Source organism: Polyodon spathula, chromosome 15 (genome assembly GCF_017654505.1).
Source record: "Polyodon spathula isolate WHYD16114869_AA chromosome 15, ASM1765450v1, whole genome shotgun sequence".
Classification (NCBI taxonomy): domain Eukaryota; kingdom Metazoa; phylum Chordata; class Actinopteri; order Acipenseriformes; family Polyodontidae; genus Polyodon; species Polyodon spathula.
Window position 1 is genome coordinate 18,538,250 of NC_054548.1, and position 17,697 is coordinate 18,555,946.

Genomic DNA, 17,697 nt, shown 5'->3' on the forward strand with positions numbered 1-17,697 from the left:
TCTTTTAATTAGCCAGATGCTCCATTTAACAAGTGTAACTATTAAAATTGTCTGTTGGGGGTGTGTCATAGTTGGTGTCTATTTTTTAACATGGGTTTTACAAAATTTGGAATGAGCTGAAACATTAAAACTGCAAAGCTGCCACTTCTTCAACTGCTAATATTTCATAAACCATCTGAGATGCCAGCTTCATATTTTGATTATTATGGAAACTCCACAGCAACATGTAATGACTGCTATTTGTTGGTATTAAGACCAAATGCTTTGAAATATTGCCTTCTATTGATTCTCTAGATTTATTGATGTTGTAGAAGAAACCTTTGTTGAAATAATTAACAAAGCTGCCACTGTACTGTCAAAGGCTATTTAAGGTACTGACTTTATGTTTGCAGGGTGTTATAAATATGTGTTAATCACAAGGACATTGACCTAATATGGCTCCTATATTGCGGTCATGTCACTTTTTAACTTTCTGCTGTATTGAGGAGAAAGAGTCCCTGCTGGTTTTGCCTCCCTAAACCGCGGGAGTGCCAGATCCAATGTGACACTCACTTTGGAATTATTTTCACATATGCTTTAAGTGATAATGCCTGTCAATGAAGACCTGTACCATGTAGTAGTTGACCGAGACTGGAGTTATGCGTCCCGAGCTGACGGCAAGGACACTAACGAAAGTCAAGGTCAGCTACCACATGGTAGATTGACCTTCAGTAAGAGGGCAGTATCGCTATTAGAAAATTATTTTTCTCATTTATTTTCTTAAAATTTATTTATTTTATTTTTTTTAAATCACTTTTTCATTTACCTTGAACTTGTAATGATTCACCGGGTAATGTTCCACTGAGAGGAGCTTTAGTAGAATAAAGTAGAATTTTCATAAAGGATCACATACATAATTAGAGAAAAAAAATCTAAATAACTTTTATAAGCAAATAACTTTTTTGCTTGTGAGAGCTGCTTATAATATATCTGGACAGTGCCAAATACCGGAGCAATATTACTGAAGTGTAAGTGTCCTGGTTTGTTGTTGTTGAAAGATGCTGAGCTCTTGTTGAGCAGACAGGCTCTGATTTGGTTGACCCGGCAGTTACAGGTACAGGACAGGTCACTTTTGTTGGTGCAAAGTATTGATTGGCTGGTTTTGTTGATCAATAAAATGTATTTGGACCAACTGTGTATATGCGGTATTAAGGCAAGTCAAAAATGAAAAAGCCGGCATGTATGAGGATTTTATGGAGATCAGAAGAACCCCTTGAGTCAGTTATTCTCCTAATGTTCCACCACACTTTGAAAGATTTTTTTTTTTTTTTTTTTTTTTTTTTTGTGTAGCATTGTGTTGCTGTTCTGGTGGTGTTTCAGTGTACTCCACTGTGCATTGTATTTCATCGTGAAAGCCCAAATAAAAGCATATAGAATATCTGGATTACTTTTTTAAATTTGTAACATATCACTACCATTACTTACACTAATTAGTTGCACCTGTGCCAATTACTAATACTATGTGATCCCCATTTAAAATACTCTTGACCCTGGTAAAAAACCACCTGCTTTAGGTCCTGGTTTATTGACCTATATTTAGACACCCATATTGATTTTGTCAACACAGTTATCAATTTTGACAGTGTAGGTAAAAAGGAGAAATTTCCTAATTATTTACAAATTATTCACAAAATGTCAATGTCTTCTGCCAGCACGTTATCTGCAGTACTGTGGCTGAAAACATATTTACATAAAAGTATCTTCAAAATGTGAAGTCATAGATTTGTCACATGATTGAGCTAATTATTTGGTCAAAATTTGTAAAAATAAATACATAGATAAAGAATTACCTGGGCAAATAAATGGTCTTGAACATAAAATACAGGTGCTGTAAAACCAAAAATAAAAAATACATTTGTGTGGAGCTGTTTGGTTTTAAATTTCCCACTTTTTTTCTTCTTTTGTTCAAACTGTCGGAAAGCTTGGTTAATACAAATCACAGTTACTCCTCACCCAAACTGAGTTCTGATGCTCCTCACGCAGAATTGCATCTGCACAGTATTGGTGGAACTCGATCCAGTTTTAGCCAGATGTGGTCAGCCCATCTTATAAAACAACACTATTTGATTTATTATGAGAAGAAAGTTCTCTGATATTTTAAACCTTTTTAAAAGACCCTTTAGACGACCTTAAAGGGTCTTGTAGACTCCACAACCAAACAAGTCAAGCAGTTCTAGCAAGAGATGGTCTAAATTACTGCTAGGAAGGCCTGCAGTGGAATTCTGATTGACATATACATGCATGAATATATTATTTATGAAATTTGAAAAATGGATACTAATAAGGAAAGTGATAGCTGTGTGCATATCTAAAGATTTTTTTTGTGATATGTTAATAAAAAGTGTCAAGATGTCTGAAAACCTTTTTCTCTTTCTAAACAAACTTACAACACGAACTGAGCTAATTAGCGGTACCATCTGTTCAGTTTAGCAAAGTTAGGGATGTTTACTGGAGAAACTAAAAAGACAAGCTCAGTTTTGCCTAGCAAGTGACAAGTGTTAGAAATTTACATTTAATTCACATGCCTTTGATTGAGGGCTATTTATTTCTGGGGAAAAATAATAATTTCCAAGTTTTTTCCAATATTATTGCTGGGTTGTTTATTTCATTGTATAAGTACATTAGTTTTCTCTTACATATTTTTGACAAATAAACCTTTTAATTATACATTACGATGTACCTATTTGTGATTAGAGACCCCGGATAAATTGAAAATGGAGACAGACCAGGGTATTCCCTTAACAGCATCATGCAAAGCTGTTAGCGGCAATTTGCTGATGGTACACTGATTGCACGGGCGCAGCCCAGCTATTGTGCATGCTAAGCACTACACCGATAGGTCTGGGGGGGAAAGCGGTAGGATCCATCTGCTCATTTCTGCTACTCTGCACTGATGTAAGATTACGCTAATCTAGTTGCTTGTCAGGACAGTTTAGTGAAAGCAGGCGAATGGGTAAGATTTAGTCTAAACTGGTTTGGTGGAAATGGCTTGCTTCCCCCAGACAGTGATAATGTGCTTCTGCCAGTGATTTGAAATACTATGTTTCTGTTTTTTTTTCCTTTTCTGTGAATGACTATGTTTTAAAAGTAAGTGTTACTGAACTTGAAGGATAATAAACCTATTTCGAATAACACGATACATATATTTACAAAGGAATATAAAACCTGTGGTAGTTTCACCGTAAAATAGCTTTATACATTTTAATAGGAAAATTTGTACTTCAGTGTTGTGCATGTGTTTTATTAGTTTACCAATTAACTGATGATATTCTTAACCTTGCAGGTTGAACACCCCATCACAGAATGCATTACTGGCCTGGACTTGGTCCAAGAAATGATCCGCGTTGCCAAGGGTTACTCACTTCACTACAAACAGGCTGACATTCCTATTAATGGTTGGGCCATTGAAAGCAGAGTTTATGCTGAGGTAAAAAAAACAAACAAAAAAAAAAAAACATGTGTTTTCGGATGGTACTGCATTGGAGTCCAGGTGGAGGGACAAGGTGTGTCTCATTTCAGATGTCACAGAAATAAATTAACCATGGCATAATTACATAATTTTCAGGGCCCTCCCCTCCATGGTTTTGCTTATGTTTAACATCTTGGACTTTTTTATTCAGTTAAATTGCCCTTTTTAATTGCCCACAACATCCTGTATGCTTTAGCAGTTGCTTTCTCTGTGAGCAGTTTTTAACTTGTTATGTTAATTAGGAGAGCCATCCAAGCCTCTTTAGTGCAGCGGTAGGTTTATTGGTCATCTGCTTGGTGGGAGAAAAGAAGAAAGAGTAATTAATCCTGTTAACCAATGATGATTGGGTAAAAATAAATAGCCAGCCAACAGCTTTAATTTCTAGAAGCAGCATTTAACCTTGTTTCCTGTGTTTTATTTAAAAGTTAATGTTTCCTCCTTGTTTTAACTTCCTTTCAGGATCCCTACAAATCGTTTGGCCTTCCTTCGATTGGTCGTCTCTCCCAGTACCAGGAACCACTCGGTTTGCCTGCTGTAAGCTCTCATTCATTTCAAGTAGTAATCCTCAAACAGAATTGCACTTTCGTGTTACTGGCAATATCTGCCAAAATGATAGAACAAATTGACAGGAATACAGTAACCTTCAAGTTCAGCAATACTGTGAACGAATTCACCCCAATATCTAGGTTCAACATCTTTGCTGCATGAGAAAACTTGAGTGCGTTTTAAAATGCATGGAAAAAAGAACTGAAATATATATTTGGATTTTCTCTAGTATTTGATTTTACACACTTGTTCTTATGTCCATTTAAATAAAAGATGAATTGAAATTCAATATGTCCGTCATGGGCACCAGTGTGATGTTACAGCAAGGAATACGAAATACAAGACTTTTGACAGGGATTTAAAGCTTTCAGGATTTTAGCTGATTTCAGACTTTTTTGGGGTTTGGTGAAAATTGTCTGGAAGAAATATTTTTTTTTTCCTCCATTGTTTCTCTTACTTTTTTTCCCTTCCTTAAAATACTTTTACAACAACATTGTGCAGTCCTATCTGTTGATTATGTTGTGTATTTATGTAGGTATGTATGTATGTATGTATGTGAATACTTTGTGTACCCAGTGGTTCCCTTTTCAAGTACGAAATGTAACCATTACCGCATGGGCATTTACCTCCTAAAGACCCGAAACCTGAATAAGATATATCAAAGCCACTCCACGAGCCTGTGACGCAGTCATGGCCTGGCCTCGAGGACATAAAAACACTGAGGTCACAGACCTCAATGACAACGACAGGTCGGACGATTTTTTGTTCTCCCTCCAGGCTGCAATAGCTCTAGCTGGAGTTATAAGAACATAAGAACATTTACAAACGAGAGGAGGCCATTTGGCCTATCTTGCTCGTTTGGTTGATAGTAACTTACTGATTCCAGAATCTCATCAAGCAGCTTCTTGAAGGATCCCGGGTGTCGGCTTCAACAGCATTACTGGGGAGTTGATTCCAGACCCCCACGATTCTCTGTGTAAAAAAGTGCCTCCTATTTTCTGTTCTGAATGCCCTTTTGTCTAATCTCCATTTGTGACCCCTGGTCCTTGTTTCTTTTTTCAGGTCGAAAAAGTCCCTTGGGTCGACATTGTCAGTACCTTTTAGAATTTTGAATGCTTGAATCAGGTCGCCGCGTAGTCATCTTTGTTCAAGACTGAATAGATTAAATTCTTTTAGCCTGTCTGCATATGACATGCCTTTTAAACCCGGAATAATTCTGGTCGCTCTTCTTTGCACTCTTTCTACAGCAGCAATATCCTTTTTGTAGCGAGGTGACCAGAATTGATCACAGTATTCAAGATGAGGACTTAGTAATGCATTGTACAGTTTTAACATTCCTTCCCTTGATTTAAATTCAACACTTTTCACAATATATTCGAGCATCTTGTTGGCCTTTTTTATAGCTTCCCAACATTGTCTAGATGAAGTCATTTCTGAGTCAACAAAAACTCCTAGGTCTTTTTTGTAGATTCCTTCTTCAATTTCAGTATCTCCCATGTGATATTTATAATGCACATTTTTATTTCCTGCGTGCAGTACCTTACACTTTTCTCTATTAAATGTAATTTGCCATGTGTCTGCCCAGTTCTGAATCTTGTCTAGATCATTTTGAATGACCTTATTTATTCCTCTTTTTGGCTAGGCTAAAATTGACGGTTTGTATGTTTTATGCAATGGTTACAATTACTGTATTTTGCTGAGAAAATATTTTCTCATTCTGTTTTTTTTTTCTGTATTCATAGAGACTAAGCACAGGCCTGTCTGCAATGTGGTGTAGCGACAGCAGCTGCTGGATTCAGGATCAAGCAGCTGCTGGATTTGCAGGACCAAGATGCTTCGGCTGTGGTTGTTTGCAATCACTCCCACAATATCTTCATGCTGTTTTGGTGACAGCTTTAGCATCACCATTACGAGTGCTGCTAGTTCATTCTGACAAGCAGGCTTCTCTCAGACTTGTGTGAGTACTGAGTGTATGGTTTTGCCAGTGGCTTGTAGAGGTGGGCATCCCTGTACATTGCTACCCACGGTATCCGAAGGTTACAGCACCAGTAATACACCAGTGCCGACCCGGTACCTTGCCGATCCAGTGCTAATGTCCCTGAACCGGTACCATACCGCACAACCCGGTGCTAAGGTCACCGAACCGATACCATCCCGATTCTGCGCCTCTACCGACCAGTGCTTACGCCCCCAGTCTGATACCAAACCAGTCTTGTTTAGGTCTTGGCCTGCCTGGTTGCAGTTTATAAGCATATTGAGGCAGCACCTGTACATTTGCATACTGTACACTGCATTGCTTGCTTTTTGCGTCATGCCTGGGGCCAGGTCCATGCTGTCATTTGACACCCTGCAGAATGCCAGAGCACCGTCCACGCTTTCCCAGTATGGGTACCAGTGGGGTGTTTTTCAGACGTGGTGTCTGCATTGTGGGTTTGACCCCATGACCTGTCCCATGACAGTTATACTGCAATTTTTGCAGGACCTGTTTGATAAGGGTAAATCCCCCTCTACATTAAAGGTCTATATTGCAGCCATTTTAATTGCCACGTCAGAATTGACTTTGTCTTCCCAGGAGCTCATTTCCTGGTGGGGCAATTTTTAAAGGGGCTCAACAGCTTTGTCCGCCTATGAAGGACATTGTGCCTTGCTGGAGGTTAAATGTGGTGCTTAATTCACTCATGAAGACTCCATTTGAGCCCCTGCATTCACCTGAGCTGAAATTGTTATCGCTCAAAGAAGTTTTCTTGCTTGCTATCACCTCTGCAAAGCGGGTGAGTGAGATGCAGCCATTCTTCATTGCAAAAGCCTGCTTAATTTTTATAGGCTAGGACAAAGGTTACGCTCCGTATCAATCCTGACCGAAGACGATCTCTGCATTCCAGGTCAACCAGTCTGCGGAATTGGAGGCTTTCCTCCACCTCCTTTTCAGTCTGACAGAGAGTGGCAGCTCCATACGCTCTGCCCAGTGCATGCCCTGGCGTACTACATTGACAGCACGAAGAGTGGGAGGCAGTCCAAACAATTTTTTGTCTGCTTTGGGGCAAAGTCCCATGGTCTAGCCCTATCTAAGCAGAGACTATGCAGACGGATAGCACATACAATCAGGACTGCCTATGAGCTGGCCAACTTGCCCCCTCCAGATAATCTCACTGTCCATTCCACCAGGGGCATGGCAGCTTTGTGGGCTTTATTCCAAGGTGCATCTGTCAAGGACATTTGCAGTGCAGAGGTGTGGGCTACACACTCCCCAGGATGAAAGGCAAGTGTTGCTACTTTTCATGCTACATTCCTTTTGTTCACTTTCATCTCTGTTGGAGAGGGGACTCACCACTGTAATTCTAACCAGGGATCAATAGCAGTAAGACTCTTCTTGCATAACCTCAGCTTCCCTACCCACTTGTTAATTAACATCTGGAATGGGTCATCCTGCTGTTTCACAGGACATTTTGTAATCTCTTTGTCTAAAGAAATGTGACTGCTTAATACTATAATGACCAATGAATGAAATGTTTTCAGATATGCCTACTATTTCTTAATGTTTCTAAACATGTATAGTAACATGCCAAAAATCCTGCACTGTCATTCTGATACCCTAAACCTTTGTTGTAAATGTGTAAAGTTTTTGAGTGGTTACATCTGTTGTGTCTGTTAATTACTGTATGTAGACCCACTGAGCTGTATTTACAGATTAAAATTAAGCTGTTGATGCTAAAGTATTGAAAGAAAATGAAATGATGGTTGAGGTCCCAAACAAAAGTAAACCTGGAATAAGCAGTGAACCAAGAGAAACTGCAAAACAAGTGAAGTTGCAGTTGCAGCGGACAGGGGGACACGTATTAGAAAACAACCTGCTATTAATCTGAGGAAGACTGTGCTTACTTTGTAATCCCACAATGTGTCAGATAAGCACCTGTATTCAAATCCTAGCGCCTGCAATCTTAGTGCAAATATCTGGAAGTTGTTTTACAGTATATCGGTGAGTAGGTCTGTTTTTCTTTATTTATTTTTACTAAAAAAGCAGGGTCATTTACTGTGCTTGTTTTTTGTCTGACTGCTCTGTTGATGCTTTCTGTTGGTACATGGATTGAATTCAAGTATAAGGACATCATTCATAGTCGTGTGTCAAATACAGTAAGAGGCTGTAATAAACCAGCATACTAAACAAGAATATTGTGGATGTCTTTGTGGGTCCTGCTAATTAATACAAGAAGTTATATTTTGGCATCATAAAAAATTGTGCAAGTTCTTGCGTACTGGGGAAATACAGTATAACAAATAAAAAACACCAGTTTCGACCATTGAATAGTGAATAGTATTGTGATTTAATGGTAAGTGGTACACACTATTATAGTTTATTGATAAACACATTTCAACAGAAGGGAACTTGGTAGGCTGAAGACAAGTTTTAAACATACACCGAGAAAAATAACCAGAGCTTGTTGACACTCCATTGCCTGTCAAATTCTTTAATCCCTTGTGCGCTTTGCGAATGAAACATGCTAGTAATTATTTTATATATATATATATATATATATATATATATATATATATATATATATATAAAAAAAACAGAACATACAATTGGGGATTAAACAGTACTTTACGAGGTAGAAAAAAAAATCTGATTCTTCAGGAAAAGTTATATGCACACAGGTTCTTCTGTGGTGGAGTACAAAGCATTTTGAAAAAAATGCATGGCTAATTTACATAGAACATGATGTTGCACAATCCAAATCTCAAATTTGATCTCAAATCTACAAGTAATGCACAAGCAAATTAGCAATAGAAGGGATTGCAAACACTGCTTTAGATTTACAAAAACTTGCTGTTTTTTGTTTTGTGTTGTATCATGGATGAAAGGATGTGTGTGTGTGTGTGTGTGTGTGTGTGTGTGTGTGTGTGTGTGTGTGTATATATATATATGTATATATATGTGGCAGCTTTATCCCTGAATTCAGTTTCTACCGCTTAACTCTGCAGTTAGATCGTTGGGGTTGGGAGAACTGTATTACAATTGGAAATTGAATTTTGGAATTATATTTGTGATATCCCCTTTATACCGTTTATTTGATGGCAGTAGACCAAAGACTCCCACCCTCACCATGTTTTGAGTCTTTTGATTTTGTATTATATTATCTTTAGGTTTAGTGTTCTTGCAATCCATGTTTCTGAAAATGATATACCATGCATGTTGTTGGCAGAGCGCTGTGCTCTGTGAAATGCTGTATTCCAGATGCTGTATTTGTCGTCCATGAGAATTGTACAAATTTAATAGAAGAAAAACAGTGGTGCACCAAACCTGCATAAATAACCTCATAGATGCCTTACAGGCAGCTGATGTTACTCTTAAGGAGGAATAACATTTTCAGTGGCAGTTTCTCCATGGGGAGGAGAGTTCAATGACATGTAACCTCTCTCTTACACACACACATCACTCCATCATGCGACTCATGGGTTTCATTGCCCCATGTCTGCTTTGAGGCACAGATATCGGGCCAGCTTGAGGCAAGCTGCTTTCTCCCTGACTTGGTTTACCCTCCCTCGGGTAGGAGATTCACTCCATGTCACTGTGACATACCTTTCTCTAAAGGTCTTGCCTCATAACATCCAGGTTACCTGGTTCACTAAACCAGCAACCTTTTAGAGACCAGAATGTACATTTGCAGTTTCCCATGTGAAAGGATGGTTTTACAGATTACATCATATGCAGGGGCTTAGCGCACATGGATTATCGCATATATATTAATGAGAAGATACGGTACCAGGAGATTCTGGTGTGGGTGTTCTTAACTGCAAATTGAGAATATTCAAGGCCGAGATACTCCCTGAAATATTGAATGGCAAAATGTTTTTGGGCATTTATTGTAATTTGATGCAGTTTTTAAAGATGAAGGCCATGTTCTTGAAACAACTGGTTAATCCTTTTAGAAAGTACAACATATAACAATTAAACTATAGTTCAATGGTAAAATTCATGAGAAATGTCTGATAAAGTATTACTGTTTTGATGCAGTATTCATGGAAACCATTGTACTGTAGGTAGTGTGCCCTTTGATTGGTCAGGGTGTGAGGATTATTAGTTGGGAGACATTTTGATTTCATATTTTACTTGCATTTCAGTTTAGGAAAAGCAAGGACCCTTTTGCAAATGAAGTAATGCATTTTTTTTTTACCTTGTTCTTAATGGACACCAGCAGTTTACACAATGTGCTCTATCACATTCTTGAGAATTGCTTTGTTGTATGAGTTATGTGAAAATCAAACACAGGGGGGGAAATGCAGAAACTGCTGTGTCAAACACTTGACATTAGCCAATGAAGTCAACCGTCTAAGTATACACTTAAATATTTGTTTATTTATTTACAGTGTTGTTTTTGCAACATATGGTTATGGATCAAATAATGTCAAACATTTTGCCCTTGCAAGTTTTTGCAATTTTCAGTTTTCAAACGTGAGACCTGTTGAAAGCACAAGTGATAATGGACATGCTCTACCCCCTACAGTCTTTGTCCCACCATATCTTTCTTCAATTAATGCTACAGCTGGAGTTTTGTGTAACAACACTTGCGCTTAGGAGTCATCCACGTGAAAGAGAGAGAGAGAGAGAAGAAAAAAAAAAACAAAAAAACAATTAAAATGCCTTAAATGTTCTGCTTGCTGCTGTTATGTGCTTGTGTGAATGTTGCATGTCAGCTAAATGGACCAAATAATAGATAACGTGATTGGATGCAGGAGAGTGCGTGCTAAGCTTTGTCTATCATTATTGCTGGGAGCAATCAAATTGATGCCAGCGGGACAGTTGACGCGTTGACAGCTGTAATTATGTATCTCCATGGTGATCACTTTTGGCCTGTCATGGAGGCCCATAAGTCCCCTCCCTTGCAAGCCTTTAATCGGATTGGGCTGTCACTTGTCAGGTAGACGTGGCTGGCATGGGATAGTGCTGAGGGGGAGAGAGGTGAGTTTTAAAAATGAAGGATGGGAGCCGCCTGAAAGCTTGTCTGAAGGCCTCTCTATTAAGAATTAATAGTAATCTTGAAAACAGTCAAAACAAATAAACATTTACAAGACAGACTACAGAACACTCACAGTTTCTTTTAAGTGCATGGATGCCTTTTAGGTTGTTTTCTAACCATTTACAAAGGAACAGATTACTACGACCCTATTTAATACCCTTGCATGTGACATCTTGGTTAATGAGCGCATCCGCTTCTCCTATCATCAGATACCATGCCATTTCCCATTTCGGTCATTGAGTTCAGGTACAGTAGCTCAGTCCCTTTTCTAGCTGGCAGACTTCCACCTACCCACGGGAATAAAGTGCCATGCCTTTTAGTCCAGGGTATTCTGCTCCCTTTGTCTAGTTCCCTCTCAGGTCGGGAGAGAGATCTAACACCAAGCGTCATTCGATGTCTGTCATATGGTGATAAAACCTGTTGGTGCTGACCCTATGACCCTTACACAACGTTAAACCCCAGTTTTTTGTTTTTTAGTTTCTTATTTAGCTTTTTATCTTTCCAGTTTGATCAATTTAAGGGGCAGGTAATATTGTTCATCTTTTAAGGCTAGATTTGAAACGTAACCAGACCAGAAATAATGCTAAACAAAAAAAAAAAACAAACAAACAGAAAAATTACTTTTCGCTGAAGTATTTCTAAGTGCACATTAAATTTAAATGTAAAACAAAAAACAAAAGTACATACAGTTATTTATTTTGCTTTGAAACAATCGTGTTTCACGTGTAGAAAGCTTACGGTTGTTACACGATAGTATTTGTGTGCACATTTAATTTGAAAAGAAAGTTTAGGTCAATCAGATGTAGTAAAGGATATAATTAACACACATGGGGGGAATGCAAATATGCTTGCTGCTGTAATGTATGAAAGGACTTTCAAAACTAAAAACATGAATGCTTATGGTTCTTTAGTTTTCTTATCTTTTTTCAACAGCATTTAGTGTTCATTCAATAGTCAATAATTAACACACTTTTTATGTTACAGTACTGTAGCTTTTAATCACTTCTATCTAATCACTTTTTATTTGGCCATTGTTGTGAAAGTTTCTCCATTTGTCTTGATGGTTGTGTTTATAACCGAGGCTGGTTGTCTGCCCTGTATGCCATCTCTTCTTCACCCTGTCCATTTTCCAGAGTTTTAAATTAGTTTTTAATTTATTTATTTTGTAATATATTTTGCCCCCCACCTCTGTCCCTGGGGTGCATGTCCATGCCTTTCCATTTGATTTTGTTTTTTTTATTAGCTTTTAAATACTTCAAATACCAGAGTCTGACAAGAGCGTTTTTAATGAATACTTATTCCCCGGGAATCGCTAATTTGAAAAGTTTCATACAGCTAACCTCAATGCTATGCTGATGCGGTCAAACTGAGAGAAGGGAACAGGAATCAGAAATATGCCTACTTTAGTTGTTGGCCAGTTAACAGCATTCAGGTGCTTCAAAAGGAATGGCTGAGCACGTCGTCCTTTGTAAATTGGTGCATTACAGATTTAATTGGGCTTTTGGAGGGGAGCTGGAAGGACGGCCTACGGCAGACAGTTAATCCTCGGGAGAAATGCACTGAAAATAGTGTTACGTTTTCAGCGTTTAAAAAAAGTCGTCTGTCTTTGTTTATTTTAATAATCCATCATGGTTTTATAATTATTTTTGTAAAACTTCTGTGTTGATTTGAAATTACAATTCCAGTCCATCAATGCCCTAGAAAATATTTTTAGCACACTTACCTCAGGCGGCTCAGCTACTGTGGACAGGAAAAGCTACTGACCATTTTCCACAGAAAAAAAAATAAAATAAAATGTAATGATACCCTATAGAAAATGTATTTTCAAAAAGAAAAAAAGTAAGAGAATTTATTTATTTATTTATTTATTTTTGAAGTCATGCAATTACAATATATGACCACCGGGTAGCGCTGAATGAAATCCAAGTAAATAAAAGGTAAACCTTCAAGGGGAGCTCATTTTAGCCACAGTAAATATATTGAATACAGTGTACTTTATCTGTTTGCTTTGCATATCTGTAATTTGTTGTTGGTTTAAAACTTGTAAAAGACAACTTAAGATATCCTATATTAAGCATTGGAGTTTCTTTTCTAATTTTGCAACATTTTCCAATTGTTTTATCTTTTAGAAAAAAAAAAACTCATATTTTGCAGTGGCATAAGCCTCTTGGAGGGAGATATTTTCCTGAATTAAGTTATGTGCCAGATACAAAAGAAAACTGGACAAAGAACCTTTCTTTTCTAGGTTTGTTTCCTGGTTTTGGCGTTGAAGTTCTTTGGGGTACAAGTACAATCTGCAGATTTTTACTGAAAAGCACATTGGAAGATGGGGCAGTGGCTGGAGCACGTTTTGCTCAATGCTGTAGATGTATGTCCTGAAATGGATAAAGTTAATTTGTTACTTTTTTCTTTTTCTTTCAGGTTCGCGTTGACAGTGGCATTCAAGAAGGAAGTGAAATCAGCATTTACTATGACCCCATGATCTCCAAAGTTAGTAATACATTTTTTCGTATCGATACAATGTATTATTTGTTAGTTACTGTATTGTACTTCTAATTTACCATCATGAATATATATATATAATATATATATATATATATATTATATATATATATATATATATATATATATATATAGTAATACGGCAGGGAGGGGGTTAATAGCTTCCCTGCCTAAAAACATGTAAGAATGCACATTTGGGTTTAATTGGTTTAGTTTAACGATATTTGTGTTAATTGTTTTATTGTTAATTATCCCCTGCACCTGGCTATCATTGTAAATTAGAGCCAGGTGCAGGGTATTTAAAGAAAGCAGCCAGTGTGCTCAGGGCTGCTGCAGTGTGGAGGGCCCGGTTGATGGTGCTTTCAACCGTTATTAAAAAAAAAAAAAAAAAAAAGGTACTGTGTGAAAGCTTTTTTGTGTTTTGTTAGCTGGTGTAACAGGTAAACAGCTTAGCTGCCCTGTTGTATAGTTTAGGTTCCTGTTCATGTTCAGTTAGTGCTCTAGTAAGAGCTAGGTGTTTGTTTTTGTTTATTCTTTGTAATTAAAAGTGCGGGTCGTTACTTTGAAGGGAAAAGAGCCTGAGCGAGCCGAGTGTGGCGAGTCTCCAGTTCATATATATATATATATATATATATATATATATATGACACACACACACGTTTGTAGTCAAAAGTTTACATACCCCAGCGGAAAGTTATAACTTCTAGAATTTTAGGAAAAGTCTTTTGTAGTAAAATTTTGCTTTTGTTGATGAGGAAAAAGTTACAAAAATTTTTTTATCTCACCAATCTTTTTTAGCAAAACTCCAAAAATGGTAATTGATACCTATTGATGCTATGATAGTATTTACTGCTAGAAATGTCAATATGATAATCTAGAAAATGCTGGATTGTAGGTGAACATTCTTAGAGTGTATGAAAGGGTTAGACATATATGATTGTTCTCGTTACCAATATGTCAATATGGGAAATAAGTAAAGAGCTTTCTGAAGACCTTAGGCAGCAAATGATGTATTGTCATAAAGCTGGAGAAGGATACAAGAAAATTTACAAGCATGTGAGTATCTCAATTTCAACTATTGTTTCTATTATCAAGAAGTACAAGACTCATGGTACTGTTACAACGCTCACTTGGTCTGGAAGAAAGAAGGTTCTTTCACCAAGAACAAGTAGAAGAATTGTGAGGAAGGTTAATAACAATCTGAGATTGTCTGTCAAAGATATTTGAGATATAAGTAAATTAGCTGCAAGTGGGACTGATATTTCCATTTCAACCAAAGATCGAGTATTGCATGGTGAGGGTCTCAATGGTTGCAGGCCAAGGAAAATAACACTTAGGAAAACGTCACAAGGACAGTCGCTTAAAGTTTGCGAAACAGCATTTGAGTGATGGGTATGAGTTCTAGTCAAAGGTTTTGTGAAGCGATGAAACAAAAATTGAGCTATTTGGTCATGCTGATCGTTGTTATGTTAATAGAAAGTCTGGTGAGGTGTACAAAGAAAAGAACACCATACCCACTGTCAAGCATGGAGGTGGTAATATTCTTCTACTGGGCTTTTTTTCCCTCTAATGACACAGGAAATTTAGTTCCAATTCATGGTAAAATGGATTCCATAGCATACCAAAAGATATTGGTCAATCATCTGAAACCCTCCACTCCAAAACTTGTTTTAAAGCGCAACTGGATGTTTCAACACATCAACGATCCAAAGCAGTCATCAAAATCTACTTCAGAATGGATTAAGAAGAATGAAATCAAGGTTCTGGAATGGCCTAGTCAAAGTCCCGATCTAAATCCTATTGACAATCTTTGGTATGAGTTGAACGCTGTGCACAATAGAAGTCCTTGGGATTTGAATTAATTGGAACAATTTTGTGTTGAAGAATGGTCAAAAATCAGTAAAGAATCATGCCAAAAGCTCATTGACAAATATCCTAATCATTTAAAATAGATTATTATTGTTAAAGGTTCCTCAACTAGATATTAATTTAATTTTCCTTGTCAGGGTATGAATACTTTTCAATTAGAATTTTTGGAGTGTTGCAAAAAAAATCCTGAAATAAATAACTGTATTCATCTATTTCTTGTAACTTTTTTCCTCATCCACAAAAGCAAAACTTTTTGCTACAAAAGATTTTTCCTATAATTTGTTTGCAAAATTGCTAGAAATTCTTAATTTCTGTTTCTGTTGATGTATGTAACATTTTTACTACAAGTGTGTGTGTGTGTGTGTGTGTCTTAAGCTTGCTACTATTCAATTTTAATTATTTTTTCCAATCGACGATTAAAATTGACGTTTATTTTAAAAATAATTTACTGTTTTTTTTTTTCAATCCTTATTTTTCAATTCAAGTAGAGAATGGCGGAAATCGGCCTTTATGCTTTTAAAAAATATATTTTTTATGCCATTGAAAAAGGTTTCATTTAGTGAAGCCCCTTAATCATATTCAACATGCAACAAAACCAAGAATACCAACATTCTAAATGAAATAACGTTTGGTCACAGCAGAGCAATACCTTTTTAAAGGTAAAGTTCCTCCACAAATTAAAAAATTGTCTCAAATAAACCGTAGAAAATGCAGCATGTAAAATTGTATTACACAGACTTTTATAGCATACATTTATGAGTAAAAATAATATGCACAGAACAAAACATTAGATAGCTGAACAGAACTAACTTGTACTTATTATTCGGAGTCTGAGCTCCCCCTGTCCTGCTTCAGCACAGCTGGACTCAGATCCACTGGAAGGCAAGGCAGACAGGCCCGCTTTGTCCTGCCACTGAGACTTCAGCCATCGGCCAGGGTATTGTGCACAATATTCATTAAGTGTTTTTCTCCTCTGGCTTATTTTTAAATCAAACTAGTCATTGTATACCTAAAGCAAAAGCCTACCTATACTTTAACCTGCTAATTTCAAAGTAGGCACTTTGAATGACAGGTGCTGTAGCTGGCAAATGAAAGTGCACAGTCGGTGCAGGTCTTGATGATTGACAGTCATTTAAACAAATGAGAGCATTCTAGTCAATGAATAGACGGTTAGTCAATGATTTCACCCTAACAGATTTGGATTTCTAAATGATTATTTTTGGTAAGAAAATAACTGCAAATAGCACTATCGTTTTACTGAAAGTCGTCAGTTTGATTAAAATTTCCCTTAACGGAGGCAATTTTTCGGGAATGGGTTAAATTTAATAGCTTCTCATCACGTATATATCGAAGCCTATATATATAGATATATATATATATATATATATATATATATATATTATAGTGCCTATAGAAAGTCTACACCCCCTTTCAAAATGTTCACCTTTTGTTGCCTTATAGCCTGGAATTAAAATAGTTTTATATTTCATTTGTCTACACGTCCTACCCCACAACTTCCGAGTGAAAAAAAATATTCTAGAAATTTGTACAAAATTAATTAAAAATAAAAACTAAAATAGCTTGGTTGGATAAGTGTCCACCCCCCTTGTAATAGCAATCCTAAATTAGCTCATGTGTAACCAATCGCCTTCAAAATCACACACCAAGTTAAGTGGCCTCCACCTGTGTTTAATTGTAGTGATTCACATGATTTCAGGATAAATTCAGCAGTTCCTGTAGGCTCCCTCTTCTGGGTAGTGCATTTCAAAGCAAAGACTCAACCATGAGCACCAAGGTGCTTTCAAAAGAACTCCGGGACAAAGTTGTTGAAAGGCACAAATCAGGGGATGGGTATAAAAAAATATCAAAGGCCTTGAATATCTCTTGGAGCACAGTCAGGACGATTATTAAGAAGTGGAAGGTGTATGGCACCACCAAGACCCTGCCTAGATCAGGCCGTCCCTCCAAACTAGATAACCGAGCAAGAAGGAGACTGATCAGAGAGGCTGCCAAGAGGCCAATGGCAATTTTGCAAGAGCTACAGGCTTTTATGGCAAGACTTTGTCCCCAAGGATTTTAAATCCTTCTTATATTTGTAGAAAAGGTTATTCATTTAACAGAAATGTATTTATTTATTTTTTAAAAACCTGTCAGTGGAAGGTTTCTATATTGAAAAGGAATTATGATTGACATGTTTTTTTTGTTTTTTTTAATCTCACAAAAAATATACACTACAGTTCCTAAAGCCGTGTATTA

The 17,697-nt window shown here is 37.1% G+C and overlaps 1 protein-coding gene across 5 annotated transcripts in view; it reads left to right on the forward strand.

Moving 5' to 3' along the window:
- LOC121327468 (propionyl-CoA carboxylase alpha chain, mitochondrial-like) overlaps positions 1-17,697 on the forward strand; it is a 182,898-nt gene that overhangs the window by 47,120 nt on the left and 118,081 nt on the right. For all 5 annotated transcript variants that reach the window (XR_005951575.1, XM_041271533.1, XM_041271535.1 and 2 more), the window contains exons 13-15: positions 3,323-3,466; positions 3,968-4,042; positions 13,492-13,560. Coding sequence is in view for 4 of the 5 variants with exons in the window: in XM_041271533.1 (XP_041127467.1) it covers positions 3,323-3,466; positions 3,968-4,042; positions 13,492-13,560 (288 nt within the window). In the remaining variant the exon portion in view is untranslated. The remainder of the gene's footprint in view (positions 1-3,322; positions 3,467-3,967; positions 4,043-13,491; positions 13,561-17,697) is intronic.